General features: G+C 42.6%; 1 protein-coding gene across 6 annotated transcripts in view; it reads left to right on the top strand.

Annotated features, from left to right (window-relative positions):
* Positions 1 to 17,414, top strand: part of Tgfbrap1 (transforming growth factor, beta receptor associated protein 1) — a 50,233-nt gene that overhangs the window by 869 nt on the left and 31,950 nt on the right. The window contains exons 2-3 of one of the 6 annotated variants that reach the window (XM_087565249.1): positions 886 to 1,083; positions 16,716 to 16,835. Coding sequence is in view for 2 of the 6 variants with exons in the window: in NM_001106907.2 (NP_001100377.2) it covers positions 972 to 1,083 (112 nt within the window). In the remaining 4 variants the exon portion in view is untranslated. 6 annotated transcript variants of the gene reach the window in all.

The raw sequence follows: 17,414 nt of genomic DNA, 5'->3' as shown, positions 1-17,414 counted from the left end.
ATGAAAATAGAACTAGTAGGAGTCTACGGAAAATATACTTGAAAGTACTGAAAAATAAATGAGATGGTAAATTAGGAACGAGACATCTCGTAAAAATTTCCAGTTTGTATGATATTTTGGGGGTAGAAACAATTTCAGAGCTGCCAGGAATTTTTAAAATTAGTGGTTAAAAAGTATTCAATCCAGTGCTTTTATTTTTGTGTCTGGGAAGCTGATCTCAGTGACCTTCTCTGAAGGGACAAGTCTTAAAACTGGGACAAATGTTCTGAAATGGGATTAAGTGCCTTAGCTTTGCAACATAATTGTGCTATTATATATTCAAATTAACCTTTATATTGTCGTATAATAATAAGACTGGCATAGATGGCATCATTGGCTCCATTTCCTTCACTAGAAGGTTATATTCATTGCTAAAGTTTTGCAGGGAATTTGAACTTGCAACCAAACCCAGTTTTCACTGGGTGAGCTGAGCTGGTCTCATGCTAGTTCCTTCAGAAAACTGCTGAAGAATAACCAAAATAAGAATAATACATGAGGTATGTGTACTTGTGAAGCACTGAGGGATATTAGAAAGTTATTGGCCATAGTATTCAAAGAAGGGGTAAGGGGGTTGGGGATTTAGCTCAGTGGTAGAGCACTTGCCTAGCAAGCGCAAGGCCCTGGGTTCGGTCCCCATCTCCGAAAAAAAAAAAAAAAAAAAAGAAAAAGAAAAAAGAAACAAAGAAGGGGTAAGGGGGCCAGTTTTGAAATGGCCCAGCCATGGATTGTTCCTACTCTCCCTGGGGACATACTTCATCTCCCTTAGAGCTTATCTTCGAAATAAAATTATCCTTGTCTCGCCATGTTGTAAGGATTGCACCTGAAATGTGTCAAATGCCTCTCCAGTTGCTTCCACCTGGGCATGTGTAGCCTGTTGATTGACATCAAGGGAGAGAAGTAGCAAGAAGGTGGTGTATGAAGAGGCAAGTTTAATGTCTGGAAATGTGGTCCCCAGTCCCTGTTCTACTACTTGTCTCTGTGGATTTCTGGACCCACCATTCAAACTGAGACTTCAGACTCTTCATCTGCAAAAAGTTGTGACAGGTAAGATCTGTCCATTTTTTAACCCCTTCGCACTACTCAAAGCACACCCTGGCCTAAAATAAATACATTAGAGCTATTCCAGGTGAATCTAAAAAAGAGTTATGGAGTGAAAGAAATTGTAGTTTGAGACAAAAGAATATCAAGACTAAGAGTGAAAGAACTCTAATGAGTTCCATGGATATACAGATGGATATAAACTGTAATGGATATACGAATATCTATACTTTCCTTTGTTGACAATGCCTGCCTACTTCTTACTGGACAGAGCCTCTTTTGAGTGATGCTCTGGGGAAATTTATACTTTCTGGACTGTGTTTCATTGGAATTTAATTCTCAGGCTAATGAAAAAGCTGTAGAGTAGGAACTTCCAAAAAACTTTTGGGATCATACTTCAAAATATGTTCAGGCAGAAGGACTGCTTCCAGAGGATTCAACCACACCATATAAAAACACCACCAAACCCCCCTACCTGGGAGCCAGGAACTGAAAGACTGAAAACTAGTTACCAGAGTGGTAAAAGCCTACCTCAGGCCCTGAGGACCTGATGCCTCTGGCATCTTGGTGAGAGCATTGTCAGTATAACACAATAGGAGCTTCAAACAGAAGTAAGGTTTCTTCATTAATACTCTGATTTGGTAATTCTAGTGACCAGAGGCACAGGGAACCAGCTAGTAATGAGCCACATGCCATCTCACTCGATGGTGAGCAGTCAAGTTCCCTGTCTTTCAATTCACTCCCTCACCAGGTTCACTAGTATGTATCATGCTGTATTTCATTTGTATTCAGTGGGGTTTGGGGGCCAGGATGATGGCATATGCTTTTAATCCTAGCTGAGTTTGAGGCAAGTCTGGGTTACATAGTGAAACCTTGACTCACAAAATTATAAATGAAAACGTTTGTAGGATGAATAAGGGGAAAATATTCACTAAGGACTTTGGGTATAGATTCTCTTTGTAAAGTAATATTTAAGGTATGCTATACATTTATCTATCATTTATTTATTTAGTCTATGGGTGTGTTTTCTGCTTTTTTTCCTGTGGACTTTGTATGTACCTCGTGTCCATTAAGGCAGGAATAGGGCATTGGATTTCTTGAACCTGGAGTTATAGTCGGTTGTAAGTGGCCATGTAGATGTTGGAAATTGAGCCTGGGTACTCTGCAGGAACAGCTAGCATTTCTCCTACAAATATGTGCTGTTTGTCAACCATATATCTGAGCTTAAAGCAAGGAGCTTCAAAATGAAGTACTTCACATTCTGGATTTGTGTTCTTAGCTATCAGTATTTATAACACTATTAATTGTAATGGTGCAGTTTCTCACTCCTCAGCACATGGTGAGGATGCATTTACTTACTAAAATGACTGGTTTTTTTCCTGTAACCCCGGTGTCTTAATGTGTGCAGACACATTGATGAGTACTAACTAGGTGGCTTCAGATCCCAGAGACAGTTCTCACAGTCCTTGAATCTGGGAGAGCCAAGGTACTGTAGGCTTTAGTGATCGTCTGTTCCACAGAGAGGGAGACTTCTCACAGTGTCCTTATTTGGCACTTGGCAGGAAGATGCCGGGCTGCACTTCCTTGATAATCCTGCCTCTGGGCTTTATCCTAGAGGATTTGCCTCTTAATTCTGTTATACCGAGGTACATGTTTCTACAGGGATTTGGGGACATGCTTAAATTCAGACCAAGGTCCTTTTCTCCTAGGGTACCTCCTCTTATCTCTGGCTCTTCAGCTCTAAGAACAGTGTCTGCCACACAGCAAGAAGTATTAGGTTTGTGCTGAATGATTCTTAGGTACCTCCCACCTGGGCTCCATTGTCACCAAACCTCTACAGCACGCACAGTATGTTATTTTTTAACCTTGTGGTTTGGTTAGGTATTTTTTTTTCTTGCACCTATCTCTCTAATTTAGTGGTTTTCAAGACAGTAAACCCCCGGAGACAGAGTCTGACTTAGCCTCTGGTATAGCACTTGCATGCAGGTGCTGCTCAGGAAATCATTGATTTGAGTAATAACTGAAAATTTTATTGGGCTAGAGCTAAAGTACCAGTATATGACTCTGTGTGTGTGTGTGTGTGTGTGTGTGTGTGTGATTAAATGAGCTAATATTATACAAATAAAATCTTTCAAAACTATCAGAAACTATGTTTACTTTTCAAATCATACATGTAACTTTGCTTAACCTGGTCCTTAAAAGTGATATCCTAACATGTTAAATATTAGTTATGCACCAAATGTGTTAAATATATTCTTAAGAATGTGTATGTGTTAGAATAAGGGAATATTAGCATTAAAGCCCTCTGGGGTTAACAACATTGCTATGTGGTAAAGGACATTCTCAGCATGAAGAGGTTCCCAGCTTTCACCCCAGCATCGCTATTAATTGCACTGAAAGATAAGTTAGTGCATTAAGTCACCCAACTCTTTTAACTGGCTGAGTGCTTTCTGTGTGCAGGAAGACAGAACAGTGAGCTTGATAGACATGAGGTACATAACACAAGACAGACAGAGGATGTTAAGTTTTGGAAGTGTTTGGCAACTGCTGCCCCACACAATTGTATTTATGAAATACTCCATTTTCTTTAGTTTTCTATCAGAACCACCTTTTCACTTCCCATGAAATAACCTTACAGTGTCTGATAGACTCTGTATTATTAACAAATATTAATAAATGAATTAAAATTCATCTGAGAGGATAGAGATGACTCAGCAGAGGACTTGAGTTTGGTTCCCAACACCAACCTGGCTCGCAGCCATCTGTAACTCCAGTTTCAGATCTGATCCCTTCTTCTGACCTCTGTGTGCTACTGTACACACATGGTACACACACATACATGTAGGAAAAAGTACTCATACATATATAATAAAAGTAAAACTTTCCAAAAATTCACTGTGTTTAAATGGACCCAGCAGAAACAATGTGAAGAATTAGTTAGCATATGAAGATCCTAAGCATGTTTCACAGGCCAGGCATTACCTAAAGGGGGCTGTTATTTGCGATGTAGGTGAATCAGTGTCCCAAGAACAGATGTTTCAACAATAGAGCTTGCTATTTTAAAAATCCTGTGGTAAGCCTCCTTGTAAAGAAAATAATTGTTTCTGATATACCTCTTTTTTTTTTTTTTTGACAGTATTTATCTTCACTCCTGGATCATCTAGAGTGGAATGTAAAAGTTGTCCCATAAACTATTTAATCAGTAGGACTTAATTTCATGTTACAAACACATTTTGAGTTCTTGCTCTGACCCTTACTAGTGTAAGCTTCAGGATAAGTCATTTTGTCTTTTTGCCTCAGTAAAATAGGGGAATTTAAGTGCGTATCTCATAAGGGTACGACAAGGTAGAAATTAAACTACACTGAACTTGGGGTCTATAGTCATCAGTGGAGGTTCCCTCAGTAGCTGATATTTTGGTCCCCACCCCTACATGCCTTCCTCCTTCGAAACAAGGCTACAGAATAGTAAGTCTTATTATCCACTCTGGGGCTTAGGATGGTATCTTTCCTACAAACTCTGAGGACAGGGTCGGCAGTGGGGGTGGGAGGGTACCCTAAAGCCACCTCTTTAATGGGTTCTCAAGTCAAGGGAAATAACTGGAGAAACCTGGCATTTTTGTGCAGTGGCAGCACTGATGAAGAGCTTCCTAACTCTTAATCGTGAAACTGAGTTTTGATTCTATACGGAAGGATTAGAGTGGTCATTGGTGGACTGCCCAAAAATAAGTGTGTGGAATTGCCCTGGGACTCCCAGTTAGGAAGGGATAGCATGCAAATATGCTCCTCCCCTCCGGGTCTAGCATTCCTCCTGCCTGGACTAGCAGTAGGCCTAGGAACCGAAGTGCTGTGCCACCCAGTCTCATTGGCACACTGAAGTCCAGCAAGCACCCCTCGCCCGCAAGTCGGGACCGGGCTGTTAGTCTGTCTACCCATCTGTCTAGGAGCGTTTCTCCGAGCTTCCACCTGACCAGCGGAGCTGTGCAGTAGCCAGCCATGGAGTGGGCAGTCGAGAAGGCAAGGGGCGCTTCCCAGGCGGGAGGCGGAGACGCTCCCCTCCCGAGGGCTGCGGTCGGGGTCTGCGCCGCCTGCGCACTCGCCGGCGCGCGCTCGCCCGCCCGCCTTCCCGACCGCCGGGTCCTGACGCGGAGCCCCCCAGCGGCGCGCGGCGGCCTGGGCACCGGCGAGCGCCCGCCCTCCGCCGGCGCCGGGCGGCGGCCCACGTGACGGGAAGCGGCGGCGGCGGGGCCGGCAGCCCAGGAGCCGCGGCCAGAGCGGGCGGCGGTGCCCCAGGCCGCGGGCGGCGCGGGACGGCTGCGCTACGCCGGTGAGAAGCGGGGGGCGGCCTGCAGGAGCGGCGGGGGGGCGGCCGGCTCTGACGGACGCCCGCGCAGGTGCAGCGGGGCGGGAGCAGGCGAGTGCCTGCATGACTGGGCCAGGTGTGCTGCTGGGGACCGGCGTGCGGGCTTTGGGGAACCAGGGGTGGTCACCGTGCGGGGTCACTGTGTACACTGTGATCTGGGGGTGTGTCAGGGTAAGGAAGCGGAGACTCCGAGAGACCTCGTCCTTGAACTTGCGTTTCTGGGGAGAAAGATCGGGATCGGAAAGGATCGTGCCGGTGTTCCTCCACCCTTCAGGTGGAAGGATTGGGGTGCGTGATGTAATTGAAGTTTGCTGAGGTCTGTGAATTAGAAGTTGAAATTGGGGTCAGGCTTGGGTCTGAACTGAGAGACTAGGAGAATAGATAGGGGAGTGTTGAACCGGACGCGGAGGCCTATGTTCGGGTCCCTGGCCCCAGTCTTTACCGCAGGGTCAGGGACTGGGAGCTGCACCCCAGGGAACTTTTCCTTTCCTTTGCTTCTGCCTGATTTCCCCTGCTTCATGAGGCTGCCCGAGTTGCCTCTTGGTGTTGCTTCTGTCAAAGGGTTGTTGGTTGAGTATGAGAGGTTGCTGCTCTGGGGTTACAGTTTAGATGCTGAAACAGAGTTCACACTGTGCTTCTTAGTCTGGGCAGATACGATTGAGCACTCATGTGCTTCGGATAGGGCGTGCTGGGTCAGGAGGGCAAGTAGTGTTAATGTGGTGGCAAGAGAAGACACAGAGGAGTGTTGGAGGAGGGTAAGGCTGCCCTGGGAGGGGGTCCTGCCTGCTACTAACAGGAGATGGCTAGGCAGAGACTGGCTGGTGTGGTGCCTGCTGCACCCACGTGCTGGTGGGCATGATTCTTTCTTGGTCAGCAAGCTGAGGACTCACAGCTCCAAGGTCCAGGAAGAGATATTTGGACAGCTGCTTCCTTTTCTTTTTCCTCTCATTTCTGCTAACCAAGCAACTGTCACTTTGGTGTGTAGTAAAAGGCAGTGCTTGACCAGAATCCCCAAGACCCAGCTCACAGACCTGTCTCAGCACCTTCTCAGACCCTGGTTCACCACACTCCATGGCCATGATGAGGGTGAGGCTGTGAAATTAAATCCCACTCCGGTCACTTCCCAACAGTGACCTTTGGATGCCATTTCCCTGATCAAAATGGGGCTAATAGCAAGGTGTGGTGGAACCTGCATTTAGGAGATAGAGGTAGAAGGACAGGGAATTCAGGACCATCAGCAGCCATCCATGACTATGTATTGATACCAACCTAGGTTACTCGAGGCCTTGTCTTGCTGCCCTATTCACACAATAGGGCTGATTTTACAGAAGGGGTATGGATTCTCATAAGGAGATATTCATGGGAGGCATCTATCTCAAGAGCTGACACCTAACAAAAATGCATTAAGTGTTCACTAATAAAAATGAGAATGTTAAGGCCATGCTTCCATTCTGAAAACTCCTAGTTCAGTGATCTGAGCAATCGCTGACCCCCTGGAGGTTTTACTGTGGAGTTAGGCTGTGGATTCTGGATTTCAGTTCACCGTACATGACAAGGCATGCATGTTCAGCTCATTGGTAAGACTTGGTACGACTCTTGGCCTTGTTTTGTCTGCATTCCTTCCTCCCACCATATCTGAGTGGAAGTCTTCTGGTCCTAGAGTTGGGGACATTATTGCAGGCTTGCACGGCCAATTCAACTTTGGCCTAAACTCTCTAGAGACAAAGGTACTGTGCTTCACAAGCAGCTTCTTCAGTTGTAGAACTGTAAAAAAGCCTGGATCTTGCTGTTTAAAAAGCAAGAATGGGGCCTGGGGATGTGGCTCAGTGGGTAGACTGCCAGCCTAGCATGACTGAAGACCTCAGGTCTATCTCCAGTACTGCATGAAGCCAGGTGTAGAGGCTGTAATTTCTCCATTTGGAGAGAGAAGCAAAGGGATCTGGAATTCAAGGTCTTCTTTACCTACATAGAAAGTTAGAGGGTAACTTGGGCTGGCTACATGAGACCCTGTTTGTTTGTTTGTTTGTTTGTTTGTTTTGTTTTGTTTTGTTTTTCTTAATCTTGCCCAAGTGAGTAGGGGCCCAGCACAAGTGCACAGGAAAGGTTTTGAAAACAATGCATGTATTTTCTAGAACTGATTTGCAATTAACATTTCTGCTTTTTAACAATTACTAACAGCTTTTATTCTTAATGCTAAAATTTTGATCCTTTATGGAAACTAGGGCAATCTCAATGAATGAGTTAAGCATCTTGTTTTGGTCAGGATCCAGTCCTCGTTAGAAAGACATTAAAGTCATCATTTGTGGTGACCAGGTGTTTGGGTCCTGCAGAATGATTTGGCTCAGATGTTAGAACTCATCTCCTCTGTGGTATACCCAGCCTGTTTTACTATACTGAAAAATATTTGACTACAAAATGAGTGCAAAACTAACAACTCAGTCTGGGGCTACCCACATGAGGCTGAGTGCTTCCTGCCTTAAAATCCCCTTAGAAGTCTACATGAAGATTCAAGATCAAGATTGTTGTCTTCATAGTCAGGTGACTGCTGTAGAATAAATTAAAAATTCAACAAAAATAATGTGAGTAAGATAACTGCCCGACATCTCATAGGCATGTGATAATTCTTTGTTAGTGTTTGAAGGTTCTGTGTTGAGGACAGTGTTAGGTGGGAAGTGCCCAGAGATCCCTATTACCACCCCACTCCTTCCCACTACCTCTCACCCCTTGCTTCTTTGGTTATAACCATTGATGAAACTCATTTAGGATGTATATGATATCCTAGGTACACACTAGTCCTACATGGGTACACAGTGTTTGTATGGTAACTGTAGTGTATATTCACTGTAGGTGAATATATAGTATGCATATGTGATGTACAAATATGTATACACCGTCATTCTTAGTATCTATGGATTTGGGTTCCAGGGCTCTCCATGGATACCTACTCTGTAGGGCTTATGTTTTATAGAATATAAGATGCTGCAGTAATTGTATGTAACATGTAGCAGCTTAGCGTGATACACATTATATCACGTGTGTCTAATGCTTTCGATATAGAGTTCAATAGAACCCCATATCCATGCATTCAGACATGGAACCCATGAATTAGAGGACAACTTGTATTTTTATATTTTTACCATTTGTGGCAGCAAAGTTAGGAGTAATTAGATATAGATGTGTGCCAGGGTATTATCAAGGCATATTAAACCATAACTGTCTTTTCTCCTCTATCTTCTCCCTCCCTCTATCTCTGTTAGGTCACTGGAACAGGCCAGTGTATTCTATGACTATCTATTTTATTTTATTTTATTTATTTTTATTTACTTATTTTTTTCGTGCTCAGCTTTTTATTGTCTCTTCCGTACTTGTGTTGATCAAATGTTGCCTGGTTACAAGCTAATATATTTGCTGTTGGCTTCTAGCAAATCTCAAGATTGAGTCCCTAAACTGGGGTGCTTTTCAGCAAGAACACTTTATGCCAGGTAAATATATATCCTGATTTGATGGGAAGTGTCTGAGTCTCAACAAGACAGGTGGAGTCATAGAATTTATCTTTGGGATTCACAGCAGGGTACTAAGAGCCCCGCTGATCTCAGGAATCACTTTAGGACCAATTCCAACTGGCCAGTCACCTGGAAGGATGACTTGAAATAGAAGACCTCTACTTTATAGAATTGTTGCTGTAGTCAGAAAGACTAGGTCAGAGGAAGTGAAGTCAGCTTGTCCCCTCAGTCAGTAGAACTTGGGAAGCATGCAGTTGGAAACAAACTAGGGCCCCTGTGTAGCTGAGTACCATTACACAAATCATAGGACAGTTCTCTGCCATCCCTTCTCTTCCCAGAGTTGTTGTAAGGAAGGAAGCGAGGCAATCCTGGCACTCAAGTGACTAAATCAAAAGATTTCTATGTTTGAGACTAGCCTGTGCTACATGACAAGATCCTGTCTCAGAAAGCAGAGAACCCAGGCCTGGTGCTGTACATTTGTAATCCCAGTGCTCAAGAAGGTGAGACAGGAGGATCAGCTTGAATTAGAGGCTACCCTAGGCTACAGTTGTCTTAGACAAAAAAAGAGCACCCCTACACACACACACACACACACTACAAAGAGGGACGTGAGCAAGAAAAGGAGGGAAAGAATGAAGTGAATTAGAAATAACTACAGCCAACCCAGTGCTTGGGGCTCTCATGGGGTTTAGCCAAGATGTTCTCAGGAATGCATTGCCTGGTACCCAGTCAGGCTTGGAACAGCCTTTGCACTACGTATGTTATGTACACACACCACACCTTCTTGAAAGGGCCTGTGCTCTGGAGTTAAGATGCCTGGACTAGAGCCTTAGCTCTCCACATTCCAAATACCAGATTTCCAAATGGTGGTTGATCAAGCCATCTGAACTACCCTCTTCTCCTCAGGCAGCTAGATGTCAGTGCTGGGGAAACCTACAGTGGGGTGCAAACCCTACGCCGACTCAATGATTACAAGGAGGTGGCGAGGCCACAGCCAGCACTCAAATCGTCAGTTGACACTGGGAGTGTCTGCCACATACTATTCCCACTGCCATTGTTCACGTAGGACACTTGAGTTCTGGGGACTCTGTCTTTTCAGGGTGCTTTGACCTTTCCCAGCCCCAGTGCTCATGCTCCAAACATCTCCCCTGGCTGCTGCTCTCAGAGCTCAGACTCTAGTTCTGACCATATGAGGAATCAGCTTCCAGGCTGCAGAAATGCATCAATGGTTGAGAATACTTGCTGTTCTTCCAGAGGACTCACCATCAGTAACATATAACTTCCTGTAATTCCAGAGCCAGAGGATCCAAAGCTCCCTGGCCTCTGCAAGCACCTCATACACATAGCATAAACAAATAGACATGCATTTATACGCATCATTTTTTAAATTAAAAAAACTAACGTTTATTGTTCCAGTCCAGATGCACAAGCGTCCCCGTTTTCCTCGTGTGTGTGTGTGTGTGTGTGTGTGTGTGTGTGTGTGTGTGGCCTAGGCTTGTCTTGAATGTGTGTCTTCAAGTAGTCATCCTGCTTCAATCTCTACGTAGCTGAGACTGAGGGGTATCCTACTGGTGAGACTTTAAACCCCTGTCTTTGAAAAGCTTTTAACTTCAAGGTATTATCTAGATGGATGCTAAGTTAATACCCTCAAATGCAGACAAATCGCCTCCCAAAGTAATTCAGTAAAGAACTTAAACCCACCACAGAAGCCCCAGAACACTAAAGGGGCCTTGCCATGGACAGTTTTGTTTCCTACTTTGTGACTCTGGACATGTACATCTGACCAGTTCCTTCTAGAAAAGAAATCCCCCTGTCTCTATCTCTCTTTCCCCCTTCTCTCCCCTGCCCCTTCTCCCTTCTCCTACCCTCCCCTTTATCTCCATCTCTCCGAGGGCAGCCTTGCCTTTATCTCTTTATCTCTTTTTTCCCTGCAGAAAAAGCATTGTTTGGTCTGTCCCTTTCTTTACAAATCACCTTAAAGACCAGAATGACCTACCATTCTGGTTACAGGGTCCACATTACTACCTGCCTTTCCCTCCTACTGAACTTCGGTGCAAATGTCAGAATGACCATTTGATTTCTGTTCACTTTTAGTATAACTCCATAAGCCAAAAACTAGAACAAAATAAAACAAAACTTACCATGGAATGAGAAAATACCAAAATGACTTTTTGGTATTTGAGAAATGGCCCTTAAAAGTGGATTTAATGCAAACAAAGTACTAGATTTAGATGAACAGAAATTGTGAGTCAGTTATATATGTGATAATTATATGCTTGCATGAAATGAAATTTTAAATGAAAATCGTGCAAGCTGTGAAATCTAGTAAGTTTACTGAATGGATTCTTTTTTTTTTTAATTCGTAAGATTAAACTAGTTTGGGAAAGTAAATATTTTATAAATATGTATTATAAAAATTAATGATTAAATCTAATTAGAAAATGGATGGTTACCCCCACAACAGTGATATCACTATTGACCAGTCAAAATACATCATATTCTTATGTAAATGTTACAACGAGGACTGGGGAGATGGCTCAGTGAGCCAAAGCGCTTGCCACAGAAACACGAGGATCTGAGTTCAAATCTGCAGGATCCACATAAAACCAGGCATAGTAGTGTACGTCTGTAATCCCAGTACACCCATGACAAAATGGGAGCTAGAGACAGGAGGATTCGAGGTGCAATGGTTATTCCTGGTTGTCAACCTGACTATATCTGGAATGAACTACTATCCAGACTTGGAGGGCTCACCTGGGATCCAGATCTTGAGGCAAAGTGGCCATGAAAAGCTTAGGCCTAAGCAAGGTGGTACACATCTTTAATCCCAGGAGACTAAGGCCAGGAGATCTCTGAGTTCAAGGTCAGCCTGGGACAAAACAAGTCCCAGATCCAGGCGTGGTGATACAGACCTTCTACTGCAGACCTACATAAGGACATTGGAAGAAGGAAGATTCACTCTTCTTCACGGCTTGCATTTACTTGCCAGCACATCTGTTGGAACCTACTTCTACAGAAGAGCAGCTGTAACAACTCGCCTTGTGGGACTGAGAAACTACTAGATCCTTGGATTGCCATTCACAGCTGCCCATTGTTGGAGAGGTGACTGTACGTCATCATAATAATCTCAATATAGAAAGATATTCCATAAGTTCTGTGACTCTAGAGAATCCTAACTAATACACATGGGTTAGCTAGCTTACGAGGTGCCTTCAAGGTGGAAGGCAGAGACCAACATCTGAGGTTGTCCTCTCACCTCCACGTGTGTGTCTTGGCCCGAACATACTTGTGCTCACACATGAAATGCATATGTGTGAGTTACATACACATACCCACATATACATAAAAAGATTTTAAAAAAGAAAATAGAACCAATTATATGATTAATATATATTAAAAGCTTTAAAATTAATGCTTAATAACGGAAAAATACCTGTAATCTGTAAAGATGTAGTGAATAATGAGAGCAACATTCAGTTCAGGAAGCTAAACTTTCTGATACCTCAGAAATCTATCACCTGCCCGTTCCCAGCCCCATCACCCCTGGATTTATTTCTTCCCATGAAACTCCCCATGAGTGGATTCAACCTTGTTTTGTACCTATAGATCATTTTCTTGTTACACTGTGTCTTGTGGAGGAAAGCTGGGGTATTTCCAGTTCTCTCTCACCCCAGACAGGATCAGTGTTCCCTTCTTGCTTGTCTCTTTGTCAACATAAAATGAATTCCGTGGGGAGAGCCATCAGCTTACCCAGACACATCAAGAGCTCCACAGAAAATGCTAGAACAGGTTTAGCAGTTTGGAACCTCCACCGACATTACAGTTTTCACTGTGCCCGTGTTTTTACATCCACATGCAATTTCCATGTGCTCTGTTTATTCAGGGGCATAAAATCAGATCCCTTTCTTTCAGGGATAATCTGCAGAATATAATTCCTGATTATTACGGCAACTCACCTTCTCGGGGGTGGGAAAACCTGTGTGTGTGCTTGGCCTATAATGGCATTTTACTAGTTTCCCATTACAGCCAGATACCTTCGGTCAAAAATGGGAGCCCCTTCTTGTTTCAAGAGGCAGTCTTCTCATGTAGGTTAGGCTGACCTGGAACTCCCCACCATGTATGTTAGGTATGCAGGTATGCCTGCCTAATGAAGGACACATGTCACCGCGTAGGTTAATGAACTTTGACCAGTGTGCTTGTGTGAATGAGAATGATCTCCATAGACTCATATATTTGAATGTTTGGTCTCTAGTGGGAAGGATTAGGGGGTGTATTCCTGGAAGTGGGTTTTGGGGTTTTAAAAGCCCATGTGAATCCCAGTTAACACCTTCTCTCCCCCAACACACCCACCCCTTCTTTCCTTCCCTTCCCTCATGCTTTGCATCTCACCACAGTGGTCATGATCTCTAACCCTCTGAAACTGTGAGCTTTAAATAAACTCTTTTGCAAGTTGCCTTGGTCATGGTGTTTGGTCACAGCAATAGAAAAGAATCTAAGACAGCAAATCTCCATACTGTGACACCAGACACCTTAAACAAGATACAGACTCTTCCTGAACCCCAGAGAGTCGCTTTTGTCATTCGCCATTTAGTCACCCTACCCCTAAAGTAAGTACTTTTCGAGTGAGAGCAACACAAATCCGTGCTGTCTACTTTTGAAATTTATGTACGTGGAAATGTATAGAGAATACACAGCGTTTTATTATTTTATTTTTGTGTTTACATATGTGAGGGCACATGCATGCCAGGGCACCATGTGTGTGGAAGTCAAAAGAAAACTTGTAGGAGTTGTGTATTTCCTTCACCACCCAAGACCCGGTGGTAAATGTTTTTACCTGCTGAACTGTCTCCCACAGTGTTTTTGACATCTACCCAATGTATTGTTTTTACCCATGTCTTCCTAACCTAGCATTCTACTATAAATGTGTCACAAATGGCTAGGCTGGGAAGACAGCTCTGACAATAAGTGCTTAGCTCAGATGTGTTCCCTGAGTTCTTAATCTCATCTGTTTTCTGTTTTCAGACTATTAAGAACAGGACCATGGCGTGTATCTTGCATAGTCATATAGAAACATTAAGAATGGTCCATGCCTGTAATCCTGGCACTTGCAGACTTTCAAGGGCATCTTCAGTTTAATGAATATGAGGACCTATTTAAACAAAACAAACAAATAAAACAAAAAACAAAAAAAATGTATGAGGTAGTCAGATACTACATGTTTATCTTTGTTAAAAAGAGAAACTAGAGAATAGACTCTTCAAGGGGATTATGCCACCTTAAACTATTCCTAGCAAGCCTGAGCTTTCCCTTTGTTCTGTGTCCCTATTGACACTTGGAGTCCACCTTTGCTTTCTTGTTTGTTTTTCTTTTGTTTAAACAGTATCAGGTTCTGAACCCAGGGCCTCTTAAAAAAATGTTCTATTACTGAGCTGTAGTCTTAACCTTAATGTCAATCCTTCTCTTTTCCTTTCTATCTTTCCTTTTCTTCCTTCCTTCCTTCCTTCCTTCCTTCCTTCCTTCCTTCCTTCCTTCCTTCCTTCCTTCCTTCCTTCCTTTTTTTCTTTCTGAGACAGAGTTTCTGGCTGACCTGGAACTTGCTATGTAGACCAGGCTGGCCTCAAACTCAAGAGATCTACCTGCCCCTGTCTCCCAAATGCTGAAATTGGAGGTACGTGTGAGCGTGTTCAGCTTGGTGTCAGTCTTTTTAAAGGTAGTTATTCTAGTAGGTATGAATACATGCGTGAATCTCGTGAAGCATAATGGAAGTTTTTCTGGTGTCTAATAATGGTGACTGTGTTTTTGTGTTCTTTTTGCTCATTGATGTACCTTGTTTTATGAAGTGTCCTACTGAATTTTTTTTTACTCATGTGGAAAATAAGTTATTCTTTTTTTTTTCTGTTGGCTTATGCGTGTTTTATGTGAATTGCCAGATGTATGAATTGCAGTTTTTCCTCCCAATATGGGCTTGACCTACTTGTTTTATACTCTTTCATGTTTTTCTGTCCCTCCCTTCCTTTCTTTTCTTTACCTCTTTGAGATGAATATGTTGCCCCTAGCCTCTAGCTTCTAGAAAACAAATGATCTTCCTGCCTAACCATAAGTGGGACTATAGTCAGGCATCGTAGTACCTGGCTAGCCTTATGTTTTAATTACATACTGTAGTTTGACAGCTGTTTCTGAAATCTGAAGTCTACATCCTATTTCTTTCTTCCATTTCAAGATTGTTTGAGCAATTCAAGGTCCTTGGATTTCCATTTAAAAATTTAAAAGTAGTTCATCAGTTTCTGCAGAAAAAAACTACTGAGATTATAATTTAGGTCTTTAATGTATAGGAAAGGATTTTATTTAGAGATCTTGTACATTCTTGTTAGGTGATTCATACATTATACTGAACACATTTTAAAGTTAAAATTTATGATTGTCATGTATAGAAATGTAGATTACTTTGATATAATTTTAATTAAATATCTCAATCCTTACTAATTTTAATAGAATCTTTGTAAATCTCCCTGTAGACATGCCATGTAGACATTTGAATATTAGTAGCTGTATGTCTTTGATGTCAATTCTTCATAATTTCTTGTATATTGTTTGTTGGTTTAGGTTTCTAGTTTTATACTGACAGACTCCCAGTGCAATTTAAAATAGACAAAGTGAATCAGCACGCAAGGAGTGCTATAACTGTGATGGTTTGTATATGCTTGGCCCAGGCAGTGGCACTATTAGAAGGTGTGGCCTTATTGGACCCTCATCCATGGTGCCTGGAAGCAAGTATTCTGCTAGCAGACTTCAGATGAAGGTGTAGAACTCTCAGCTACTCCTGCACCATACCAGTCTGGTCACTGCCATGCTCTTGCCTTGATGATAATGGACGTTTGAACCTCTGAACCTCTAAGTCAGGCCCAATTAAATGTTGTCCTTATAAGAGTTGCCTTAGTCTTGGTATCTGTTCATAACAGTAAAACCCTAACTAAGACAGAAGTTGGTACTGGGGACTGGGGTATTGTGATAGGCCTGACCATGCTTTAGTTTGAAGAATGTGGATTTGGAAAGCAGTAGAATGCTTTATATGGGGCTTAATGGGCTATCCTAGTAGGAATATGGAAAACTTTGTTACTGAGAGTGATTTGAATTGTGCAGACCTGCCCCAAGAGGTTTTAGTAGAGAATTATAATATGTGGCCTAGAGACTGTTTTTGTGGTATTTTGGTAAAGAATGTGGCTACTTTTTGCGCTTGTCTGAAGAGTCTGCCTGAGGCTAAGGTAAAGAGACACAGATTTTGCATTCACAAAAGAAGTTTCTGAAATGCCCATCATAGACTTTGTTCTCTGGTTAAGTCTCATAAAGAACATTTTAAACAAATGTAGCAAGCTTGAGAAAGGAAAAATATAAACCACATGGTTTGAATTTTAAAGGGAGGGGCTGGAGGAAGTGAAATGGAGCTGAATCCTGTGTTCAGGGATATTAAATTGAATTAAGGGAGTAGTGACCTTGGGACAAGATCCCACCCAGCCAAGTTTAGGTCTAGGCTTGGTAGTACAAGCCTTTAACACCAGGAGGCGAAGACAAACAGATTCAAGGCCAAGTTCTTGGCAAAGAACAACTTAAATCCAGGCTTGGTAGACCACACCTTTAATCCCAGTGCCTAGGAGACAAAGGTGCTGCAGCCTAGAACTTCAGCATTTTGAGTAGGACTCCACTTATCCTACCACAGATGCTAATAACAGTCATCTTTGTTATTTTAAAGAAAATAGTTGTAAAGCTTTGCTATTTAGGTCTGGAGAGATGGCTCAGTGGTTAAGAGAACATAGTGTTCCTACAAAGGATCTGAGTCTGGTTCCTATCACCTGTGTCTATAACTCCAGTTCCAGTGGATCCTGTGCACCCTGGTCTCTGTGAGTAACAGCACACACACACACACACACACACACACACACACACACACACACACACACACACAGAGAGAGAGAGAGAAAGACAGAGAGAGAGAGAGAGAGAGAGAGAGAGAGAGAGAGAGAGAGAGAGATGCACATATAATTAACAAATAAAATACATGTTTTAAAACTTAGGCTATTGGGTTTTTTTTTTTGTTTTAGGTAGTAGAATAGTATTCTGCAAGCTTTTGAAATACATAAATATTGAATTTCAATTGATATTTTATGCAACTATTAAAGACATTTTTCTTTTTTAGTTTGTAGGCATGGAAAGTTAAATCAACAGATATTACTATCTTATGGACCTTCCTGTAAACAGACTGCCAATAGAGTACTCTAACGTAGCCACATGTTAATTTAAGTGTTTGTCGATTGGTTGACTCAGGTGCTAAAGGGCATGCTTAGCTTTTTTAAAAGAATGACCTAATTTCCCTTTTGGAGGAAAGCACTAGTGGGCTATAGCATTAGAGATGTGCTTTATATCGGCTTCATAAAATTAATTCTCAGAATAATTTTTTTACACAGAATTTGTATTATGTG

The sequence above is a fragment of the Rattus norvegicus genome, chromosome 9, assembly GCF_021556685.1.
Source record: "Rattus norvegicus strain SHRSP/BbbUtx chromosome 9, alternate assembly SHRSP_T2T, whole genome shotgun sequence".
NCBI classification, from domain to species: domain Eukaryota; kingdom Metazoa; phylum Chordata; class Mammalia; order Rodentia; family Muridae; genus Rattus; species Rattus norvegicus.
This window is presented reverse-complemented; position numbering and strand designations above follow the sequence as displayed.